This window comes from Thalassophryne amazonica, chromosome 7, assembly GCF_902500255.1.
Source record: "Thalassophryne amazonica chromosome 7, fThaAma1.1, whole genome shotgun sequence".
In the NCBI taxonomy this organism is placed as follows: Eukaryota; Metazoa; Chordata; class Actinopteri; order Batrachoidiformes; family Batrachoididae; genus Thalassophryne; species Thalassophryne amazonica.
Window position 1 is genome coordinate 105,193,393 of NC_047109.1, and position 26,062 is coordinate 105,219,454.

The 26,062-nt window shown below is 42.6% G+C and overlaps 1 protein-coding gene across 1 annotated transcript in view; it reads left to right on the forward strand.

Moving 5' to 3' along the window:
• The window catches only part of triob (trio Rho guanine nucleotide exchange factor b), a 347,395-nt gene that overhangs the window by 183,370 nt on the left and 137,963 nt on the right, over nucleotides 1-26,062 (forward strand). Inside the window, 6 exon segments of the mRNA XM_034175263.1 lie at nucleotides 2,781-2,912; nucleotides 5,145-5,375; nucleotides 7,787-7,909; nucleotides 12,254-12,445; nucleotides 13,942-14,111; nucleotides 15,587-15,761. Coding sequence (XP_034031154.1) covers nucleotides 2,781-2,912; nucleotides 5,145-5,375; nucleotides 7,787-7,909; nucleotides 12,254-12,445; nucleotides 13,942-14,111; nucleotides 15,587-15,761 — 1,023 coding nt within the window.

The following is a 26,062-nucleotide window of genomic DNA, read 5'->3' on the forward strand; positions in this document are numbered from 1 at the left end:
TGAATCATTTCTGTACAAAATGTACATAAAACTTTCTTGTAAGCTGTTCAGTAGTTGTTGTTGTTGTTGTTGTATAACTTGATGGATTTTAGAGAATTTATATATGTTGTGTTGTGTCCTGATGCAATACAAAACCACTTTTCTGTCATTCTTTTCCTAAAGCTTTAACCTGACTTTTATTCTGATCTCTCCTCTCTTTTTGCTGAACTTTGTGCCAGACTTTCTCTCATCTGTCAGCAGCCAACAAAACAACGTGACAGAAAATCAAATGCATAAAAATCCTCTTTTTTCAACCTAGAGGTCGCCACAGCGCATCATCCGTCTCTATCTGACCATGTCACATGCTGTATCTTCCTCCATCACGTCAAACGCCTTCATGTCCACCCTCAACACATCCCAGAACATCTTCTTTGGCCTTTTTCTTCTCCTCCTGCCTGGTGGCTCCATCCTCAACATCCTTCTGTCACTCGATTGTCCCTGCATCTCTGCTGTCCACATCTCAGGCTTGCTTCCCTCGGTGTGATCCCAAACTGCCCTCCCTGTGCTGTCCCTCCAATATGCTAATTTCTGCTTCTGTTCATCCTTGTCATTCCCAAGGAAAATTACAGTATTTCCATCTCTGCCTCTTGTGTTTGTGTAAACATTTCTTTTAATCTTGCTGATACTCTGTACCACACTCCTCATTGCTTTGAACAGCTGACCACTAGTATTTAAACTCATCCATTTTCTTGTAACCACACCATTCCGCGACCCTCTGCCTCATTCACACACTTACTCCATCTTGTTCCCACTGGCTTTCATTCCCTTTCTCTCCAGAGCGTACCTCCACCTCTCCAGACTCACTTCAACCTGCTTCCTACTTTCACTATAGTTCTTTTTTATCATCTGCAAACATCATGGACCTTGGAGATTCCTTTCTGCTTTTGTTTGTCAACCAGTTCGACACCATTGCAAACCACGAAGGTTTCTGAGCTGATCCGTGATGCAGTCCCACCTCCAGCTTCAACTCGTCCATGCTGCACACCTCACCACTGTCACACTATGCTCATACATACCTGGTGCTGTCTTCATGTTCTTCTCAGCCTCTCTCAAATTCTTTATGCAATACCACTTCCAATCCTCATGGCCAGCTAAATGATTTGTATGAACAACTTTAGGCCTCTGTCATTACTGAGACACATGGGGTATACAGCCAGTACATTCCCAGATCTGGACCCATGCTCAGATAATAATGGTGTGTCTGGAGTAACATTTGCCAAAACAGTTATGCAGATCACATATCAAATTTCCATACAGGATCAGTTGTGGCCCAGATTAACATCGACCACTCATGGTGCTGTTGTCCAGCAGAGTGCAACCAGAAATTGGGCTTTTGGGAGACAAGACGAAGAAGAGGTGGAGAGCAAGTTCGGAGGCAGTAGGAGAGGTGGAAAGTTACCGGTGTGGAAATGAGAGTCTGCACTTTGAATGCTGGTAGTATAACTGGTAAAGCAAGAGCAGTGGCTCATCTGACGGAGAGCAGAAAGTCAGATACTGTGTGCAAGAGACTAAGTGAAAGCAAGAAAGTAAGGTCCGGAACCACAGAGGTGGGTTCAAAGTGTATCATGGTGGGTTGGTGTCATTCGAAAGGAAAAGTATATTAAAATTGTGCTAGAGGTTAAGTGAGTGTCTTACAGGATGTGAAGGGGCGATGATGAATGTCATCAGTGTGTATGTCCTACAAGTGGGTTGTGAGATGGAGGAGAAAGAAACATTTCTAGAGTAAGTTAGATGAGGTGGTAAAGACTGAGAGTGTACTTGAATGGGCAACTCTACACTTCCTTCTCTCCCAGTACCTCCAGTCACTTTGTCCCCCTCCCCTTCAGTTATTGTAAATCTGGGCCTCAGCCAATCCGGTATGGATATCTGACTGAAGATCTGCATATTGGAATTGGCACAGATTTGATGCCAAACGCCCTTACTGATGCAGCTCTCCACATTAATCCGCCGTGAGACCTGCATGAACAAGGCACTGGTTTATGCAACGCCATTGGCTGAGTTATAACATGCATTACATAATAATCACATTATTTAAAATACACATAATCACAGCCATACGCACACAACCAACCAACAAACCCATGACCTACAGCAACAGTTAGGGCAGCAGTCCCTGTTAGGAATTTTGCAGAACAGTGTTAATAGAAATCGTCAACTACTGTATTTTGGTTTTCATGTCTTCGAGCGCAAACTATTCCTTGAAAGGATGACTCTCTGATTCACATTTGTGTAAGAGTTTGTCATTAACAGACTGACAGTCTGTCAAGGAGAGTCAAAGTGTCTGCTCGTACTGAAAAGTGGGACGAGCAGAAAAAATTGTAACACTTCAACAGCTGCAGCGTCGTGTACTAATTACTCAGCTCTGTACGCTTTTTCTTCCATGCACACGTGGAACTCTGTCACACTTTGTGTGTGTGTGTGTTTATAGAAGCATCAGCAAAGTGATAAAAGAATCACGATGACAGGGACGAATGCTGAATCGGGCTTCTGTTTCCTGATATAATATGATCCATTATGTGAAGACTTTCTGAAACACTGTACAGAGATCCAAGAGATCCACACCCACCTCCAAACCCTGTTACATGCAAAATATGTCAGCAGGACTTTAAACTCCTACAAGTGATTATGACAAACAATTTGGACACAACACAGGTGAACCATGAAAAAAAAGACAGATGCGGAAGGATGATGTCGTGTGCACGTGTTTGTCTCGGTGTGAATAAATGTTGTCCTCTTCACAGTACATGAGTAAAGTGGAGCCCTGGTGTAAGGCTTGTGGTGAAGGAGAACTTCCTTCTGAACTCCAGGATCTGGAAGATACCATCCACCATCACCAGGGACTGTATGAGCACATTACTACTGCATATTCTGAGGTTAGTGCACACAAAAACGCACACACATAAAAGAACGGCAGCTGCACTCACATTCACTATGTGGCCTTAATATGCCAAATTTTAGCCTTCAGAATCTTCTGTCCTTGGTCTCTGACTTTGAACTTGAAGTTATCTATTATTTCACTGGATATTTGATTGTGATACAAAGTCTAAATATTTCACAATGAAAGTCAAATATTTATGGGCTGTTCATTCACAATAAAGATGAATTATTTTCATTCAATAAATCTCAGTTTTGACACATTTCCAATTTGTCTAACTGGTTTTCAAATTGTCCAGCAGCAGGTCAGTTAAATACTAAATAAACAACAAATACCTGTAAAAACTTTGTCTGCTTATAATAATTGATGGTTCACTTTGAAATCTTTCCTCATAAAATTACAGTGCCCCCCAAAAGTATTCGTCCCCTTGGTATTTCACACATTTTATTTTATTTATGCCATTTCAAATACATAAAGTAAATCAGGCTTCTCAGTATAAAAAGGTCTAAAATGATCTTCCTTAGACTCAAACTGAAAGTAAATCTCTACAACTTCATATAAATCAATTAAAAATATAAAAGCCAAGGTGATGGGTTTCATAAGTAATGGGCCCCTTTGGTATAATACCTGTAAATAATCAGTTTTATTGCCAGTTTTCTTCAGACAAGTCAGGGGATGGATACATGAACATTTCCAAGTCACTGAACATGTCTTGGACTATATTTACATCAGTTATGAAGAAATACAAACTGTATGGCACTCTATGGTAAATCTGTGTGGAGTAGACAGTTCTCAAAAACTGAGTGACTGTGCAAGAAGGAGAAGAGCAAGGAAAGCCACCAAGGCACCCAGACAACCCAAAAGACATTACAGGTTTCTGTTGTGCATAGTGCATATTTTGCATTTTGCATTTCGTATCACACTTATACAGCTTCACGATGAAGTGGTATAGAGAAGGATTTTCTTATAAAAAAAAAAAGATCTGAAAGTTCAGCTACAATTTGCCAGAAGGTACATCTTAGATACAAGCCTAGATTTGATGTTTTGGTGAAAAAAAAATATTCCTCTATAGCATAAACAAATTAAAATGTGTCATATATCAAGGAGCATTTTGATTGTTGGATTTTTACATTTTACTGAATATTCAAGAACTAAAATATGCAACAACTGGGGAGGTTAGGGTCTAGTGGTTAAGCGTTGGTTCAAACCTCAAGTCTGCCTAATCCCCAAGTTGCTCCTGGTGTGTAGTGAGTACCTTGCATGGCAGCACCCTGACATTAGTGTTTTAGTGTGTTTATGTGAATAGGCTCTTTGAGCATCTGATGCAGATGATAAAGCGCTATATAAATGCAATCCATTTACTATTTAACTGTAAAATAACAAAGAAAAAAACACATTTTATTGGTACAATTGATCAATAAAATGTATGAAACAGGTTGTTTTGTTTTGCTATTTTTGTCATTTATCTAGATCATGTCATCAAAATATTTTCTTTACGATTTCCACAATGATTAATCTCCATCTATCTATCCATCCATTTGTGTCCACTTCAGATTTTAAAGTGTTATTGACTTAGTTTGGGCTATATGAGCCCGCTTGTGCCTTACTGTCACGGAGGTCGGCCTGATGTGCGCATCAAAGGTTAAGAAAAAGTCAGCAGGTCATACAGCAATTTCAGTCGCGTTGATGTTATGGAATTCAGTCATTTATTTTTTTAAACCCACTTACTCCAATCATGTGTCATGGGGACACTGGAGGCTATTTCAGCATTCATAGGACGAGAGGCGGGGTCTATCACAGGGCCACACATAGGCAGAAAACACAGTCTCACACACACACACACACACACGTATGGTCAATTTAGAGTCACAAGTTCACCTAACCCACATGTCTTTGGAAGCAGGAGGAAGCCAGAGCTCTACCTTCCTGCTGTGAGGCAACAGTGCTAACCACTAAGCCACCGTGCCGCCCTTATTACAGAAAAGTTTGACAAATTACGTGAGAAAATAAAGCTAAATTAACCATTTTAAAGCTAGACTTGCTCATGATGCTCATCAAATCTAAAACAAATCTTAATATTTTCCTGTAACTTTTAACTTTTTTTCCATTTTATCATTGTATTTGTGATCACTCAGTTTTATACCATTGTGTTTTAGTTGTACTTTATTATGATAAACACTTTTTTGTTTGATTTGACAATGCTACACATTAGTATTTATATTATTTACAGGTCAGTCAGGATGGGAAGTCTCTGTTGGACAAACTGCAGCGACCTTTGACCCCTGGAAGTGCCGATTCGTTGATGGCATCGGCCAATTATTCCAAGGCGGTGCACCACGTCCTGGACATCATCCACGAGGTGCTGCATCACCAGAGACAGCTGGAGAACATCTGGCAGCATCGCAAAGTTCGCCTGCACCAGCGGCTGCAACTGTGTGTTTTTCAGCAGGATGTGCAGCAAGTAAGAAACACACACACACACACACACACACACACACACATAGAGAGTGAAGCAACACCAGACCTGCAGCTCTCTGGTGCGACACTCTAGCTGCAGTATATCTACGAGATGTGCCGTATTTGCCTCCTGCTGAGTGAGTAGCAACAGCTGTAAAGTGGTCTGTTACTTTTTAAGAAGCATTTGCAGATTGTCTTTCTGAAAGCAGTCCTTTGTACATCATAGAGGCTTTGAAATCAAGGGTATAATAGAATCAGCTGCAGCGTGTTCAAAGACTTTTTTCGCTTCCTCTTGGGTTCTCGCAGTCAGAGTTCTGTCTCTCTGTGACGGACTGGATGGCAGAATTCTCAGATCAAACCTCCTGCATCGGTGCCACTTCTCTCTCTTCCGACCCTTTGGACATGAACGCTTCTCTGCACCGTGATTTTTTTCCACGTCCTTCTTCTCTTCCCTCCTCTCTTTCATCACCCTCTTCTCTTGGTAGTGGTTTCCATGGTGATGCAATTTACTGCCACATAAATTGTCGAGGGCATCGCGCACACGAGACGTGTGCGTGCATGTGTGTGTGTGTCCCATAGAAATAGTCTCCGAGAGACCTTGTGAACAGAATCATGAAAATCCCTTTTATTGCTCCTCACAGAAACCGATGGACTGTGGCCATCTGTTGAATAGATAATAAGGCAATTAAGTGTAAAGATTTATAGCTAATCTCATCCACAGTGGAAACATTGACACCTTGCACTGCTCTGGATTTCCTATTAGGCAAAACCTAATTGTCCACACTTGTGTAATTTAAATACAGCAGACTGCAGATGGAGAGAGAGAATTAGAGAGAGACTCAGAGACTGCCACTGAATAGAACCTTGTCAATTGCACCTCCTACTGGTGGCATTTAATCTCAAAGTTGTGATAAATAACAAACCATTTTAACATTTGGCAACTAAAAATTTACGTTGTCGACATCCCAGATGAATTATTTATTTTATTTTAAGGATATCTTTGTTGTTAATTGTGTATCTGAAATTGGAGTTATGACTCATTAAAATTGAAATTGCTGATATCTGGGTTGAAATTCTCACTGCCAATAAATGAATAAATAATTAAAAAACATTTAATAAAATCTAGTACAATTCAAATTTTATTACTCAATAATTTAATAATTTTATTGTCTGTGTGAACTATATTTGCTCTTATTGTTTTTAATTTGTATTTGACATTTCGTATAAGCTGTTCTCATCCTGTTTTATGATGTGAAGAATTTTGTCAGTTTCTGCTTAAAATGCTCTGTCAATAAATTTCTTATTGTTATTTATTATTAAATGTTGGGCCAAGTCAGAGTGTTGTCTATTTACAGATATCTTTAAATATATTTCTTACAAATTAGAATCAGACATACTATAAATTGTTAATACAGATTACATTACATAGTATGTACTGTTTTCAGTGGTGGAATATTCAGCAAATAGACAAATGGGCAAAACTATGTTCACTGTCAGATGAATATAATATCATGGAATGGGGCTGTGCAAAGGCATGCAGATGTACAGTACCTTTGCAGTGCAGGGATGATCAGTCTGTACTTTGTGGGAGTGGGGGAAGCAGGGTAAATGGGCCTCTCTGGCATTATATATAAATCTTCCTGCGACAGAAAGAAGCTGTATTTGTGTCTTGAAGTTGTAGTCCTGAAGGTCCTCAGCCATCTGCCAGAGGGGAAGGTGACAAGAAGTTTGTGTCCTAGGTGAGAGGAGTCAGCCACATCCTTCCTTGTTCGCCTCAGGGTACTGGAGGTGTACAGGTCCTGTAGGGATGGCAGATTCCAGTCGATCACCTTCTCTGCTGCATGGATGATATGCTGCAGTCTGCTCGTGTCCTTAGCAGTGACAGCAGCATACCAGACGGTGATGGAGGAGGAGATGATGGACTCAATGATGGCAGTGCAGATGTTCAACATCATTGGTGAACGTCCATAGCTGCTGCAGAAAATAAATAATCTGTTGTGCTCTCTTGATGAGAGAGCTGACATTCAGCTCCCACTTGAGGTCCTGGGTGATGGTGATCCCCAAGTAACGGAAGGACTCCACAATGTTGACTGGGGAGTCATACAGGGTGATGGGGTTGGCCAGGACTGGGTTATTTTCTGAAGTTAAGATTTTCATTTGCCTGCACAGGTAAATTCAATCAGTCACTCTTTCTCCCCATGCTGGAAGGATGGACAGGAGTGCATCATCCTGTCCAAAAGCCTTTATGACAATTGATTACCCATATATATATATTTTTTTTTTATGTGTTGGCTAAAAGCGATGCTAATCTGCACCTTAGCCTTTAGGGTACTTGGACATTTGTCAGGAGTGTATGCTATAACACACTACTGTATTGGAACTGCGTATGCAAACACTGTGTTTGTGTGTGTAAAGGTGCTGGACTGGATTGAAAATCACGGTGAGGCCTTCCTCAGTAAACACACTGGTGTCGGAAAGTCTTTGCACAGAGCTCGAGCTCTGCAGAAGAGACATGAAGACTTTGAAGAAGTAGCACAGGTGAGAGTCCAGAGCAATCAGTTGACGCATAACAAAAAAAGTAAAACTCCAGAATTACATGGAATCATGTTCAGGATTTGGTGTTAAACATCCTCATAGACCCACAGTTCTACACACACACACACACTGTTATGTGTCGACGCGGATTGAGGAGCGAACCTGCGTCAGACAGAACCCAGCGCTAAAAATAACCAGAAAGCGGTTCCAACAACAAAAACAATTTATTTTTCACCTGTGCCTAAATAAAATGTACAAAACCAAAACCAACGTCCTTCTGGAGGAGTGACTGCTGGCACGCTCTCCAGCGCCCGCAAGGAGAGAAGTCCGGCGCTCCTGGACCCACTACCACCAGACAAACACCCCCCAGGTGGACACGACAAACTGACTCTCTGTGAAGCAAAGAAGATGTGAGGTAAGTCAGCAGTTACAACAATGTCTTTCAAAAGACACACGCTATCAGCAACACATTCAGGTCTGTACTTTTTATCTTTATGCAAATGAGCAGCTTCTCACAACAAGTGGAGGGTCACTTATCCTGCACGCCACAGCAGTGAGAAGCAAGCTGCACAATTCTCATCACAATTCAAGTATACTGTGTAACAAAACACCAAGTTACTATCAACAATTAGTCAAATACTTAATTACCTTTAATGTGTGCTGACAGCATGTGTCCTCACCCTTCCTTGCTTCACGGCTCGATGTGTCAAACCCAGGTGCGGTCCTCAGCGTCTCACAAACGGACATCACAAGGTAGAGTTCCCAGCAGTTCTGCTTGAATCACACATGCCTTAAAAGCAGAACGTCATCCAATTATCTGCTTCAGCTGAAAGTCTTCAAGGTTGCATGTGAGCACCAGTCACAGGTGCTTCACATGATGTTGATGAGGGTGAGGATTCTTCAGCCAGCACCTTCTCCACAGACAAATCAGTTTCCATGCCACCTGAAGAGCAAAGAAAAGAAAAGAACACCAAAACATCCAGCCACACCCCCCAACACACAACAGTACCCCCCCATCAACGGGAAGCCTCCTGGCGACCGAACAGACCCGACCCGAGAACAGCACCTCCCTCCAGGGTCCACGTCAGGAAGTAGACAGCACCACGCTCCCAAGGTCCACCACAGACAGCAGGACAGGCACCGCAGCTGGAAGGCCGGCTGGAATCAACAAAGCCCCAAAACATTCCCCAATACACTCCAACACACAGAAAAAAAACATAAAACCCACCCAAAACCTCCCCAGGGGACCGTCCCATCAAACCCCGGGAAGAAAAGAAAAACTCCCAAACGCCAAAACCCAACACAGCCCCACAAACACAATACAAACAGAAATGCATAAAAGAAAAATAACAAACAACCCCCCCCAGAATGACCTGCAGAGTCCAACCCCCCCCAGAAGGCCTTCATCGCCAGTTCCAGGAGGAACAGCCAGAACCATGATCCCACACAGGTCCCCAGGTATACATGGAGCAAAACGGCGCCCCCCAGGGGACCGTACCATCAACCCCAGGAGGTACCCTCCCCACAACCCCGGAACCTCAGACCCGGTCACACTTGGCCAGTTGGCCCCAAGCCAATTCCCCCCCAGAGGACCGTCCCATCAACCCTGGAGGTGGAACCCGGAAGGAAACAGAATAAAATCAAACATCAACCCCCGGAGGACTACCAAAAACAACCCCGGGGGGATATAAAACGACTGTAAACCCTGTTACCCTCCCCGGCACCTCGAAAGACCCCAGGTCCCTCCCAGAGCCTTCGGCGGCTCAATTTTGGCGAACGGCTCAAAATATCAAGCCGGAGAAGGGAACAGAAAAAAAACTAACCCAGCTCCAACCCCAAGGCGCAGCAGAGAACCGGAAATACGTCCGGTGCCCCAACTCGACCATACCCCAGCCTCTCGGGAGGGGTGGAACTACCGAAATGGCGATCGGCCCACCCCTCCGACTGAGGTAAGTCTCCGCTGCACCACACCCCGGCAACACCAATGACGAACGGTACAAAGGCTCACCGAGGCTGGAGTGGAACCGGGCCCTAACCAAACCAAAAAAAACGCCTCTAACACCCCCCCCCCTAGGTGCAGAGGTCTTCTGAGAATGCTCAGCGTGACCAACCTGCACCACCCCACCACCCACAAGACAAACGGTCTTGGGGCAAGTGAGGTTGGGGTTAGGGATGTAGAGAAATAAAAAACAACAAAATAAAACGACCCAACAACCCAAACAGAAAATACCTAAAAACACAAAAAATTAATAATGACGTGAGCTCAGGCGGACTTCCAACCGCCTAACAGTCACTCCACCAGATACGCCTCTGACTCCCCATACAATTATAACCCCTATTTAAGGAAAAAAACATTTACCCGTGCTAGATTTTTTTAAAATTTTTTTTATGTGTGTTATGTTGCCTGTCCCGGAACACTTGGAGACACGTCACCATTATTTCTCTTGACGTTTACATGTCGGGGCAATACAGTAATCTCTGCTCGTCCGAGCTGCATGGGCTCGTCAACAGGAGGAGCCAGAGGTCCCGTCGGAGGAGCCTCAGTGGGGCAAAGAAGAGGCGGCCCAGATCTGTGTCGGGGAAAGCCCCGAGACGAAAAAACCCGCTCTGATGGGTGTCCTCTCTTGCGTCCACGCTCCTTCATCCGATCATCTAGACGAATCACCAACGATATTAGCTCATCTAATTCGTTTGGCTCGTCACGGACTACCAGCTCGTCTTTCAATGACTCACCCAACCCATCTACAAATACGCCTCGTAAAACTGCGGCATTCCAACCTGTGGGTGACGGAGTTATCGGCACCGGTATCGATAGTGCCGCAGCTGGAGCAGCAGGAAGCAGAACGGCTTGCGCTGCAAGCTCCGTAACACGGGCGTCTGTTTGTTTAATTTGGTTCGCGAGATGCTGTAATTGCTCCCGTATGTTCTCCAAGTGTTCTTGAACTTTTTCGACAAAAGGAACCGCTTCTGCCGCTGGGTCCATTATGGAATGGCCGGGAACTACTGTTATGTGTCGACGCGGATTGAGGAGCGAACCTGCGTCAGACAGAACCCAGCGCTAAAAATAACCAGAAAGCGGTTCCAACAACAAAAACAATTTATTTTTCACCTGTGCCTAAATAAAATGTACAAAACCAAAACCAACGTCCTTCTGGAGGAGTGACTGCTGGCACGCTCTCCAGCGCCCGCAAGGAGAGAAGTCCGGCGCTCCTGGACCCACTACCACCAGACAAACACCCCCCAGGTGGACACGACAAACTGACTCTCTGTGAAGCAAAGAAGATGTGAGGTAAGTCAGCAGTTACAACAATGTCTTTCAAAAGACACACGCTATCAGCAACACATTCAGGTCTGTACTTTTTATCTTTATGCAAATGAGCAGCTTCTCACAACAAGTGGAGGGTCACTTATCCTGCATGCCACAGCAGTGAGAAGCAAGCTGCACAATTCTCATCACAATTCAAGTATACTGTGTAACAAAACACCAAGTTACTATCAACAATTAGTCAAATACTTAATTACCTTTAATGTGTGCTGACAGCATGTGTCCTCACCCTTCCTTGCTTCACGGCTCGATGTGTCAAACCCAGGTGCGGTCCTCAGCGTCTCACAAACGGACATCACAAGGTAGAGTTCCCAGCAGTTCTGCTTGAATCACACATGCCTTAAAAGCAGAACGTCATCCAATTATCTGCTTCAGCTGAAAGTCTTCAAGGTTGCATGTGAGCACCAGTCACAGGTGCTTCACATGATGTTGATGAGGGTGAGGATTCTTCAGCCAGCACCTTCTCCACAGACAAATCAGTTTCCATGCCACCTGAAGAGCAAAGAAAAGAAAAGAACACCAAAACATCCAGCCACACCCCCCAACACACAACACACACACACACACACAAAAATTATTGACACAAAACCTATCACTGTTTTCATCGCCAAACTTCAGAATTGAATTTTCAGGTACAGTGTTTTATTGGAATTAGGATTAGGATTGTGCATAACATGGGCTACAGGGAGCACACAACACACCAAACTTTTGACTAGTATTATATAGAATTTCTTATTATTTAATTATTTATGTATGTCTTTATTTATTTTCTGCACTGGGCAGGTATTGAATTGTGAATAACTTCGATTTAAGTGGTGATGTGCTTAGGTTGTCATTTAATATAATAGGTTAATAGTGAGGGGGTAGGAATAAGTTTAAGTCTATACGTCTTCATACACGATTATGATACAGCAACATCACAAGCGAACAACCAGCATACAACATGACGGGTTGAAAGTTCAGTATAACCTTTGTTTTCCAAGATACTCTGTCATCCAATCACTGCAATATTAACTTTTCAGAACACCTACACCAATGCTGACAAGTTGTTAGAGGCAGCAGAGCAGCTGGCCCAGACCGGAGAGTGCGATCCAGAAGAAATTTACCAGGCTGCTCACCAGCTAGAAGATCGCATCCAGGACTTTGTGCGACGTGTGGAGCAACGTAAAGTCCTGCTAGACATGTCTGTGGCTTTCCACACACATGTCAAAGAGGTATGACTCCAGCCCCCATCGCATCTCGAAATCAGCGCCATTCACCAGACTTGACAGTAAACCGTTATTAACTTACCTGCTTCTCATTCTGTGTTAAAGTTAGAGCCAAAAATATATCGATATTTTACGTCAGTTTTAGCTCGTTATCAGGGATCTTTCATTAGGAGATGATTATGGATGCACTGGCGTAGCTTAGTTGTTACTTTGAACAACAGTTCTTGGTGTGTAGAATTACCTGATATTCTTCCTTGCCACTGCGAGGGCTGTTCAGTGCAAAACCCAACATTTGTCGGCGTCGTGACACCTGGGTAATGGTTCAAGTAGGGATCGCCTGTTGAGGTAGAATATGGTGGAGACCTTGTGCACCCCATGGCTGCTATGGTAGCCATGAAGGCCCAACGGGAACCCTGAACACAAGACAGCTAACGGGGTTCTGCTGAAACAAAAAGTCCTCAACATCGGCTCAAGCGGATGAGGTGATGGCTTGTAACCCAACAGCTGTGAAGGTGGATGAAGGCTGCAGCAGGTCCCCAGACCCCAGTTCGTCTGGGATTTCCCAGCCATCGGACCCGGCTAAGGATCTGTCAAGGACCGTGTGTTTGTCGGAGTTCAAGGGCCTTGAGACTTGGCCTAGAGACGCCTGCTACCAGCAGGCATCTCTAGATCATCTGTGGATACCCACTATCCCATGTGGGAATCGAATGAAAGACCATATTCCTCACCACCGAGGAATTGCCACGCCAACAATTATGTATGTCTTCAGTCATGTATCATTTTAATATTAAGCTCTTGTTGATTTACCTCTTCTCATTCTGCTGCTTAATCTGAATCTATTTCACAGTTTGCTCATATCTTTTTCAAACAGTTTCACCAAATTTTATGTATATCTTCACAGGTAAGGCACCTAAACTTTACACTGTTTCCTGAAAATGGGTTCATGAGTTTTTGGGCAATCTTTCTTCCAGATCAATCAATAAACAAATAAAAACAGTGCATGAAAAAGTGGCCTCCTTGGCTGATGGAAAAAAAAAAAAACTCTGAATGGGTATAACAATGTCTGGAGTCCTGCCAGGTGATATGCTGTGTGCAGAGTGCATCCCCGTGCCAAACGTAGACTTATTCTTGAGTGAGTAGGAAGTATGTGTGTTAGACAAACAGCAGGATCTCTCTTCAGCCTGGATGGCATGCCAGGGCTGTAGGACACTGAGCCAACTCACCCAGATGGCTAATCTGTTACAAAGATGACCATTCACGGAACACCAGCTTTGAGCAGAATTGGTTGGATTTAAGTTCTGTCTTCCATCTTCTGTCTGTTCATTTGGCAGCTTGTCTATTGATCCTTGCATCTGTGTTTAGCTCACAGCCCTCTTGTGTATCTACCCCACCTCTTCCAGAGTCGGTGCACTCTTCACTGCAACGCCGCTTTGTAGCCTCTGGGGATTGAACACAGAACAGTTCATTTTAACTGGCTTTCCTTCACTGTCTATCACTTTTAGTTATGGACGTGGTTGGAGGAACTTCAGAAGGAGCTACTGGATGATGTGTATGCAGAGTCGGTGGAGGCGGTGCAGGATCTGATCAAACGTTTTGGTCAGCAGCAACAGACTACTCTGCAAGCAACGGTTAATGTCATCAAGGAGGGAGAGGACCTCATACAGCAGCTCAGGTGAATGTGATTGTTGGATTTTATCCAGGGAGCTCATGAGAAGGACTACGATACTTAGATTTTAGCCACCAGAACGCATGCTCCCTCCTAAATTTGACGAAGAGGCCAGCACCTACTGAATTTTTAACAAACTACAGGTCCTGAATCTTCAGTTTGTTCTGCCTACCAGATGGTTTCAGGCTCCCCAATATCACCAGGGATTCCAAAATATAGAAACCAGTGGTAAAGAACCTGTTAAAAATTTTTGGAGAATCTGGGTCTAAATGAAGATCCAGATGCTCTTGGCTCCCAGGAGCATCTGGATTTTATGTAAAAATTTCAGTCAGGTATGGGTAGCAGAAATAACACCTGTGTTTTGGTCTAAGATGATGGTACGAGTAGAGGAAAAGAAAACCTTACCTACACACAACTTTGAGTCACAGTGGAAACCCGAGCAGGTGCCTCAGTGTTGATGACCCAAGGCACCAGAGAGGGCCAAAGGGGCACCCACATGTGTTCTGGTTGCGGGAGCTAGATGGTTATTTTTGAGAGATGGGTATGGTCCATTGTCTGCCTGGGTCTTACCATCCAGGTCTCAGGGCAGTTCTGGGGCATGGTGATTGTAGTAATCCGAGGCTCCAAAACCTGCTCCCAGACTTGACTTGACAGTGAACAGTTTTTAACTTACCTTTAACCCCTTAAAGCCCGAATTTATATAGCTGTATATAAAAGTGTTTTGTGTGTGTTTTTGCCTTTAAGTAGATGGTAAATAATGTTGAGATTATTAATTTCACTTTTGCACAAAAACTGTATAGTAATATTGGGTATTCTGGTAATGACTTTATGTTATAATGTTATAATAATAATGATGGTATGTTGCAAATTTGTGACAACAGGCATACAGGTCAATTTGGTAAGTTGCATATTTGAGTCAGAGATTGTAGCATATATGCGACGATGGGCGTTAAGGGGTTAAAAGTGCTCGCATAGTTGAGGTGATGGTCAAGTGGTTAAAGTGGTGGGCTGTGATCAGAGAATTCTTGTTTAAAACCCATGTGACACTGGAAAATCAATCAAGGCCCGTGGGCAATGTCACAATAAAAAAATGTCAAAGGTACTAATACAACTTTTTCCACTGATAAAAAAATCTGGGCATAAACAGGTTAATCCCCCAGTTGCTCCCTGTGCACAGTGAGGACTCTGCATGGCAAGACTCTCACATATATGTGTGTGAGTGTGACCGAATGTGAATGTGAGGCATCACTGTAAAGCGCTTTGACCATAACAGCACTATATTAATGCAGTCCATTTACATGCATGACACAAGGACTGACATGGTCAGTAAATACATTCCACAACACTGAGCCTGAATTTTCACACACAGCCAGAGTAAATGAAAGGTTCTGTGTTTTTATTCATTTTGCCAGCACAACAGCTCAGAATCACACGACAGAAAAAAATTCCCTCAATAACCTGTATTTGCATTCTCATCACAGAGATTCAGCCATCTCGAGTAACAAGACGCCTCACAACAGCTCCATGGCACACATCGAGAGCGTGCTGCAGCAGCTGGATGAAGCCCAAGGTCAAATGGAGGAACTCTTCCAAGAACGAAAGATCAAACTGGAGCTTTTCCTCCAGCTTCGCATCTTTGAGCGGGACGCCATTGATGTGAGTAGATGGAAGTCTTGATTGTTGGCGTGACACACACAGAGTTCACATAAATGAAAGATTTAGTACTTTGGAGGAGACCCTTTTTTTAATTTGCTTACGCAGTTTAATGCATTTTTGCTATTTGCAGGAATTTGTACATCAAGAATTGAATGCAAGCTTGAAAAAGTTTTAGTTAATGTGAATAAGGATCATGTGGATGTGTCCAGGTGAAACCACTTATTCATGTACTCTGGCTGCTAATGGCGGATGGAGAGCTGATAATCAACCATAGGGACTGGAATAACTACACCTATATCACACTTGCACATAGAAACTATATCCACGATCACTCATTAAAAAGGACCATCTATTTACCCCTTGGTTACATTAGCTACAAGAGACAGAGGCAAAGCGAGTAGCTGCCATTCATTTTCAGTCAGAATTGTCATTTTACAGCAGCAAGAGACAAGTGGTCGCTGTGCCACCAGCTAGGCAGGGCCAATACAAATGCTGAGTGATGTGGCCAATCCAGGCGACAGCAGCATGAGGTACAATGGTTGAAAAAATAATCCAAGATGGCAAAATATGCTCACAGACTGCAGTATTTCTCTACAAATCTAATGTTTTTCTCAACGTATGTTTATACGAGCAAAGCCCCGCGCATAGGCGTGAAGCTCGCTTATGGTACAGGGGGTCCCAAACAGGAAGTGCCAGATTTTGAGTCCACAGTGAAACAGGAAATGTCAAACACTTCCTGGATCGACACTTCCTGGATTGACAGACGAGATCCCATGGAATCTCATAGGAACTCAGTGGCAGGTTCACACTGAAACAGGAAGTGCAAAATTTTGAGTCCACAGTGAAACAGGAAATGTCAAATGTTGAACACTTCCTGACATGGGTGGAGCTAGAGCGATGGCCAGGGTTGCACTGGACTCCCCTGAAATCTGATTGGAGACAGATGATTGACATGTCATGCCACCGCACATCTGGTAGAAAAGAGCTGCATTTTGAAATCAGTGAGTCATACTGCTAGGTTCCTCCTGTCCAGTAGTTGGTGCTGTGTACCACAAAGTTCTAAACCACCTTAGTAGAAGAAGAAAAATGTTTGCCTCGGATGTGAACTGAACACGTCATTTGAACGACCGTATTTTATGCCAGAAATGAGGTACAGGTTTTTAAAAGCGGCATTTCTCCTTTAATTCGGGTTGCATTACATATGCGTGTATCTCCAGTGATTTTTAAACAAGCAGGCAGTAGTTGATTATATAACCTCTTAATTTTGCTGTCTGAAGGACTTAAATAACCTCTTAATTTTGCTCTCTGAGTGACACCAGGATGATGCATTTCAGTTAAACATACACATGCCACAGAGTGTTTCTCACTCACTTGGAACACTTGGTATTTCACGCAGTTTAATTTGTTTATGCTGTTTCAAATACAAATAAACAAATAAATCTAAAGTTATCTAAACAATCTAAATCTAAACAAGTCCCTCTTGTTTGTTCAGCACCTTAATAAAATTTTCAGCACCTAGTTCTGTGTTGCACCAGCTGCTTTTCTCTTTTACAAGTCAGTCCTCCGTGGTTGCACCGGATTTTTTGTGCTGCCCAGAAGCACGGAGAACTCTCCTTTTTTGTTCTTAAATCTAAAGTTATCTTCCTTAAACTCAAACTGAAAGCAAATGTCTACAACTTGGTATAAATTAATGAAAAATATAAAATACAGCTTCCTGATGAAGTGGTGTAGAGGATTTTCTGAAAAATAAGACCTGAAGGTTCACCTACAATTTGCCAGAAAGTACATTTGAGATGAAAGCCTAGATTTGATGTTTTTGAAACTTTTGTATTTATTCATGATTGATGTAAATAAAGTCCAAGACATATTCAGTGATTTGGAAATGTTCATGTTTCCATCCCCTAACTTCTCTGAAGAAAACTGGCAATAAAACTGATTATTATTTACAGGTATTATCAAGTTTTAGAAATTTGCTTTCAGTTTGAGTTTGAGGAATATAACTTTAGATTTAAGAACAAAAAAGGAGAGTCTGAAATACCAAGTGATCCAAGTGCAAAATGAGTGCGGTATAATTACTGTTTTGTTTAAAAACTTTTTGAGAATGATTTTCACTGTTGCTGCACTTTGTGTGAAATCATAGTCATATTATATATCATAGAGATATGACAATATTGAGATACGATAATTTGGCCATATTGTACAGCTCTACTGTCAACTAGCTGAAAACTTTGAATATTAATTTACATCTACATTTAAAAAAAAAAATGCTTAAAAGTGGGGGGGGGTGGGGGGGGGGGGGGGGGGGGGGGGGGGGGGGGGGCAGAGCTCCCCCAGAAGCTGAAAGGTTTTAGTCATGCTCAGGCTCCCAAGAACAATTTTACTGAAAAGGTCTGAAGGACCTAAATGACGTGGTTAGATGGTGAGGAGCTTCCAGGCATATGAAAGGCAAATAAAGAAAAATGTTTAAAAAGGTGGAGGGTCTGGGGGGGAGCCCCATAGTTTCTCCAAAAAATATTAGTCCTATCAACTTTTCGTTTTTGTCGCGTTCATCGTTGATCCAAAATCAGTGTTGTCACAGTTACATTGAAAATTTACTTCATTAGTTACTTTTTTCAAAACTTTATACAGTTACTTCATTAGCAGCTTTATACATTTACTTTATTAGCAGCTGCCAAAAAGTTGTTGGCAGCAACAGGTTGTCGCCAGCTGCTGAATGTAACTAATAAGGTAACTAGTAAACTAACTGGGTTACTCTTAAGACTGAGTAATCAGGAAAGTAACTAATAGTTACTTTTGAGTTGTTGTCCACACCTGCTAATGAAGTAACTTTATAAAGTAACTTCATAAAATAATTAATAAAGTAACTTTTCAAAGTTTCTGTGGCAACACTGCCCAAAATACATAAGCATACCAAACGGCATATGTCAGCTCTCCCCGGTTTCTCCGTGAGTGAAGCCGTACACAAGCACGCACGCATACATGTACACAGCAGCCACTTTGCTTTTCATATATAGATGGTTTGGAGTCAGTCACGTGCCTCAAAATGATAGAGTTGGAGTAATGTAAGGTTTTTAACCAGTGATCGAAGGCATCGAGTGGATGCTTTTGGTACTAGACCACTTTGGAAGCTCCTTGTGGACCACTGGACCTCGAGAGATTCAGATGAAGAGTATCACCGACATTCTCAAAATTTGATCCAGCCTGCATGTCCCTTCTTATTGAAGCTCCCCCACCCCACCCGATGAGTGGAGAAGGTCCAGTGGACATCTACATTTCACCTGGCTGCAGCAGATAGGTGGCTACTTTCTCTTCAGAGCAACAGGATCAGTGATTTGTGTCAAAGGACGTACCAGAAGTCATGAGGCGGTGTGATTGTGAGCCGTTATATCGAGAAGTGGATATTTAGTTCTACAGTGAGGATTCCTGCTGGTGCAAATCTTGGTTGAATACACAGCAATAAACTTGCATGTGTTGCATTTAAAATGTATTTAGTTCCGCTTGACGAGTCGCATCCATTGACGCCGGTTTTATATTCGCTCTCCTCAACTGCTGGATCCGCTAATTCCCGAGTTTCCTGCTGTGAGAGCGAGCGCTTCGTCTCTGCCGGCGCTCATCTGTGACTGAGACATCTTTCCCATTTCGTTTACCGCGGCTGTCGACTCGCGTTTGGTGATCCTTACTGTGCTAACAGATGTAACTGTGCTGCAGAGTCTCACAATTCACGAGGAGTGTGTCAAAACGCTCGCTGTGGGCCAGGACGCGGCGTGAATGATCGCGTGCAGAGGGAAATGGATTTCAGTAATAATCACATCACAGTGGGTCACACGCAGAACACTGCCACTGCTTTTTATCCGCTTTGCTCTGAAAGGAATTGAGGATGAAGATGAAAAGTTTTCATGATCTCATGAGGGAAGCTAAAAGTGATCAAAGCAAAACAGGAAGATACCGTAGGTGGGATTATAAATAATAAAATAGTCCGAGCCTATGGGATTTCTCCGGATGATTCTAAATACGGCTTCTGGAGTTTTAGTTTTTACCAAGAGAGCTGAGAACATTGCACCTGTGGTGGCCTCCCTTCACGTCTTCTTTGCTTCTTTATTTCCTGTGAAAGTGAGATCTGATTTTAAGGTTTTTGTGCTTTATTTTTGTCTGTTTTTTAAGTAATTTATTTATTTCAAGGGGTTTTTTTTTTGGTGCTTGTACACCCTTATATTTTGCAGAACGTAAATAGGAATTCAAGCACAAGATTAGCATAGTTACTATTGTATAATACATGAAAAGGAGCACTTCTACAGTAAAGGATTTACAATCAATCAATCAATCAATTTTTTTTATATAGCGCCAAATCACAACAAACAGTTGCCCCAAGGCGCTTTATATTGTAAGGCAAGGCCATACAATAATTATGTAAAACCCCAACGGTCAAAACGACCCCCTGTGAGCAAGCACTTGGCTACAGTGGGAAGGAAAAACTCCCTTTTAACAGGAAGAACCCTCCAGCAGAACCAGGCTCAGGGAGGGGCAGTCTTCTGCTGGGACTGGTTGGGGCTGAGGGAGAGAACCAGGAAAAAGACATGCTGTGGAGGGGAGCAGAGATCGATCACTAATGATTAAATGCAGAGTGGTGCATACAGAGCAAAAAGAGAAAGAAACAGTGCATCATGGGAACCCCCCAGCAGTCTACATCTATAGCAGCATAACTAAGGGATGGTTCAGGGTCACCTGATCCAGCCCTAACTATAAGCTTTAGCAAAAAGGAAAGTTTTAAGCCTAATCTTAAAAGTAGAGAGGGTGTCTGTCTCCCTGATCTGAATTGGGAGCTGGTTCCACAGGAGAGGAGCCTGAAAGCTGAAGGCTCTGCCTCCCATTCTACTCTTACAAACCCTAGGAACTACAAGTAAGCCTGCAGTCTGAGAGCGAAGCGCTCTATTGGGGTGATATGGTACTACGAGGTCCCTAAGATAAGATGGGACCTGATTATTCAAAACCTTATAAGTAAGAAGAAGAATTTTAAATTCTATTCTAGAATTAACAGGAAGCCAATGAAGAGAGGCCAATATGGGTGAGATATGCTCTCTCCTTCCAGTCCCCGTCAGCACTCTAGCTGCAGCATTTTGAATTAACTGAAGGCTTTTTAGGGAACTTTTAGGACAACCTGACAATAATGAATTACAATAGTCCAGCCTAGAGGAAATAAATGCATGAATTAGTTTTTCAGCATCACTCTGAGACAAGACCTTTCTGATTTTAGAGATATTGCGTAAATGCAAAAAAGCAGTCCTACATATTTGTTTAATATGCGCTTTGAATTACATATCCTGATCAAAAATGACTCCAAGATTTCTCACAGTATTACTAGAGGTCAGGGTAATGCCATCCAGAGTAAGGATCTGGTTAGACACCATGTTTCTAAGATTTGTGGGGCCAAGTACAATAACTTCAGTTTTATCTGAGTTTAAAAGCAGGAAATTAGAGGTCATCCATGTCTTTATGTCTGTAAGACAATCCTGCAGTTTAGCTAATTGGTGTGTGTCCTCTGGCTTCATGGATAGATAAAGCTGGGTATCATCTGCGTAACAATGAAAATTTAAGCAATACCGTCTAATAATACTGCCTAAGGGAAGCATATATAAAGTGAATAAAATTGGTCCTAGCACAGAACCTTGTGGAACTCCATAATTAACTTTAGTCTGTGAAGAAGATTCCCCATTTACATGAACAAATTGTAATCTATTAGACAAATATGATTCAAACCACCGCAGCGCAGTGCCTTTAATACCTATGGCATGCTCTAATCTCTGTAATAAAATTTTATGGTCAACAGTATCAAAAGCAGCACTGAGGTCTAACAGAACAAGCACAGAGATGAGTCCACTGTCCGAGGCCATAAGAAGATCATTTGTAACCTTCACTAATGCTGTTTCTGTACTATGATGAATTCTAAAACCTGACTGAAACTCTTCAAATAGACCATTCCTCTGCAGATGATCAGTTAGCTGTTTTACAACTACCCTTTCAAGAATTTTTGAGAGGAAAAGGAAGGTTGGAGATTGGCCTATAATTAGCTAAGATAGCTGGGTCAAGTGATGGCTTTTAAGTAATGGTTTAATTACTGCCACCTTAAAAGCCTGTGGTACATAGCCAACTAACAAAGATAGATTGATCATATTTAAGATCGAAGCATTAAATAATGGTAGGGCTTCCTTGAGCAGCCTGGTAGGAATGGGGTCTAATAAACATGTTGATGGTTTGGATGAAGTAACTAATGAAAATAACTCAGACAGAACAATCGGAGAGAAAGAGTCTAACCAAATACCGGCATCACTGAAAGCAGCCAAAGATAACGATACGTCTTTGGGATGGTTATGAGTAATTTTTTCTCTAATAGTTAAAATTTTGTTAGCAAAGAAAGTCATGAAGTCATTACTAGTTAAAGTTAATGGAATACTCAGCTCAATAGAGCTCTGACTCTTTGTCAGCCTGGCTACAGTGCTGAAAAGAAACCTGGGGTTGTTCTTATTTTCTTCAATTAGTGATGAGTAGAAAGATGTCCTAGCTTTACGGAGGGCTTTTTTATAGAGCAACAGACTCTTTTTCCAGGCTAAGTGAAGATCTTCTAAATTAGTGAGACGCCATTTCCTCTCCAACTTACGGGTTATCTGCTTTAGCTACGAGTTTGTGAGTTATACCACGGAGTCAGACACTTCTGATTTAAAGCTCTCTTTTTCAGAGGAGCTACAGCATCCAAAGTTGTCTTCAATGAGGATGTAAAACTATTGACGAGATACTCTATCTCCCTTACAGAGTTTAGGTAGCTACTCTGCACTGTGTTGTTATATGGCATTAGAGAACATAAAGAAGGAATCATATCCTTAAACCTAGTTACAGCGCTTTCTGAAAGACTTCTAGTGTAATGAAACTTATTCCCTACTGCTGGGTAGTCCATCAGAGTAAATGTAAATGTTATTAAGAATGATCAGACAGAAGGGAGTTTTCAGGGAATACTGTTAAGTCTTCTATTTCCATACCATAAGTCAGAACAAGATCTAAGATATGATTAAAGTGGTGGGTGGACTCATTTACTTTTTGAGCAAAGCCAAGAGTCTAATAATAGATTAAATGCAGTGTTGAGGCTGTCATTCTCAGCATCTGTGTGGATGTTAAAATCGCCCACTATAATTATCTTATCTGAGCTAAGCACTAAGTCAGACAAAAGGTCTGAAAATTCACAGAGAAACTCACAGTAACGACCAGGTGGACGATAGATAATAACAAATAAAACTGGTTTTTGGGACTTCCAATTTGGATGGACAAGACTAAGAGACAAGCTTTCAAATGAATTAAAGCTCTGTCTGGGTTTTTGATTAATTAATAAGCTGGAATGGAAGATTGCTGCTAATCCACCGCCCCGGCCCGTGCTACGAGCATTCTGACAGTTAGTGTGACTCGGGGGTGTTGACTCATTTAAACTAACATATTCATCCTGCTGTAACCAGGTTTCTGTTAGGCAGAATAAATCAATATGTTGATCAATTATTATATCATTTACCAACAGGGACTTAGAAGAGAGAGACCTAATGTTTAATAGACCACATTTAACTGTTTTAGTCTGTGGTGCAGTTGAAGGTGCTATATTATTTTTTCTTTTGAATTTTTATGCTTAAATAGATTTTTGCTGGTTATTGGTAGTCTGGGAGCAGGCACCGTCTCTACGGGGATGGGGTAATGAGGGGATAGCAGGGGAGTGAAGCTGCAGAGAGGTGTGTAAGACTACAACTCTGCTTCCTGGTCCCAACCCTGGATAGTCACGGTTTGGAGGATTTAAGAAAATTAGCCAGATTTCTAGAAATGAGAGCTGCTCCATCCAAAGTGGGATGGATGCCGTCTCTCCTAACAAGACCAGGTTTTCCCCAGAAGCTTTGCCAATTATCTATGAAGCCCACCTCATTTTTTGGACACCACTCAGACAGCCAGCAATTCAAGGAGAACATGCGGCTAAACATGTCACTCCCGGTCCGATTGGGGAGGGGCCCAGAGAAAACTACAGAGTCCGACATTGTTTTTGCAAAGTTACACACCGATTTAATGTTAATTTTAGTGACCTCCGACTGGCGTAACCGGGTGTCATTACTGCCGACGTGAATTACAATCTTACCAAATTTACGCTTAGCCTTAGCCAGCAGTTTCAAATTTCCTTCAATGTCGCCTGCTCTGGCCCCCGGAAGACAATTGACTATGGTTGCTGGTGTCGCTAACTTCACATTTCTCAAAACAGAGTCGCCAATAACCAGAGTTTGATCCTCGGCGGGTGTGTCGTCGAGTGGGGAAAAACGGTTAGAAATGTGAACGGGTTGGCGGTGTACACGGGGCTTCTGTTTAGGGCTACGCTTCCTCCTCACAGTCACCCAGTCAGCCTGCTTTCCCGGCTGCTCGGGATCTGCCAGGGGGGGAACTAACGGCGGCTAAGCTACCTTGGTCCGCACCGACTACAGGGGCCTGGCTAGTTGTAGAATTTTCCACGGTGCGGAGCCGAGTCTCCAATTCGCCCAGCCTGGCCTCCAAAGCTACGAATAAGCTACGCTTATTACAAGTACCATTACTGCTAAAGGAGGCCGAGGAATAACTAAACATTTCACACCCAGAGCAGAAAAGTGCGGGAGAGACAGGAGAAGCCGCCATGCTAAATCGGCTAAGAGCTAGTAGCTACGCTAAGCTAGCGGATTCCTAAAAACACGCAAAGTGAATAATGTGTAAATAATTTAGAGGTGATTCAGCAGAAGGAGTGCTTTAGTTAAGGCACGTAAAGATTACACTGGGAAACAAATCGTAATCTAGATAACTAGATCAATCTAACTGCGCAGATTAAACAGCTAACAGATACAGAAAAACACCGCTGTGCTCCGGAACAGGAAGTGATACAATACCGCAGTGAGAGCCAACCACCAGTAGAGGCAAGCAAGAGTCCTCTAGAGCAGAATTCAATTGTCACACATGTAGACCTTGCCATATTGTGTTCATATGTAATAATGTATTTAATTTAATTTAATTAATTTCATTTATATAGTGCCAAATCACAACAAAGTTGCCTCAGGGTGCTTCACACATGTAAGGTCTAACCTTACCAACCCCTAGAGCAAGAACACAGGCAGCAGTGGTAAGAAAAAACTCCCCCTGATGTTTTGAGGAAGAAACCTCAAGCAAACGAGACTCAAATGGGTGACCCACTGCTTGGGCCATGCTACCGACACAAATGACAAAATAATTTACAAAAACGAATATACAGGAAATTTTGCCAGTGCGCAGGACAGAAGGGTTGCAGAAGTAGACACCACATCCATCTCTGGATGGAGCTGCACCTCAAAACAGAGAGAAAAAACAGAATTGGGCGGCAGAAAGACAACAAATACAGTATAATTTGTCAGCATTAAGCAACAAGAAAAACACAAGAACGAATAAGCTGATCGCTGGTCATTAACCCTAAGCTTCACTAAAAGACCCAGAATTTAGATAAAGTTGAGGCTGTGGCCCGCTCCGTTTCCTAATAAAATGAATTAAAAAAGTAAAAAGCGTAGTAACATACTATGCCAGTATGCTAGCCATACCAAAGGGAAAATAAGTGCGTCTTAAGTCTGGACTTGAAAGTCTCTACAGAATCTGACTGTTTTATTGATGCAGGGAGATCATTCCACAGAACAGGGGCACGATAAGAGAAAGTTCTGTGACCGGCATACTTTTTCACCCTAGGTACACAAAGTAGTACTACACCTTTAGAACACAAAGCCCGGGGCAGTACGTAGGGTTTATAGTAGAGAAGCTTGAATCTTCAACTGGACTGGGTTGCTTGACGCGAGGATGTTTCGCTTCAAATCGCAGAAGCTTCCTCATCTAAAATTCTTGCTCTGGTGGTCTGACTTCTGTCTTGACTCTTGTCGAGAAGAATGATCCGAAGTCACAAAAGCTGGAGTTTTAAACCTAACCAGACCCCTCCTACCGAGAGGTTGCTACATAGGTAAGACAGCAACCTTTACACAAAAGACTATACCAGCACCACAGAGAGGGCGCCAGTGGACCTCAGTCTGCAGTTCATCTCCACCTTAAAGACACTAACCACACATTTGAGGACAAGGAAGTTAAAATATTAGCCAAAGAGAAGAAATGGTTTGAGAGAGGGGTCAAGGAGGCATTCTTTGTGAAATGTTTGAAACCCAGCCTTAACCGGGGAGGGGGTCTGAGACACGCTTTATCCCCTGTTTACAATGGGGTACTCAGGTCAAAGCAGTTTCAGTCTTTTGTTCATGGTA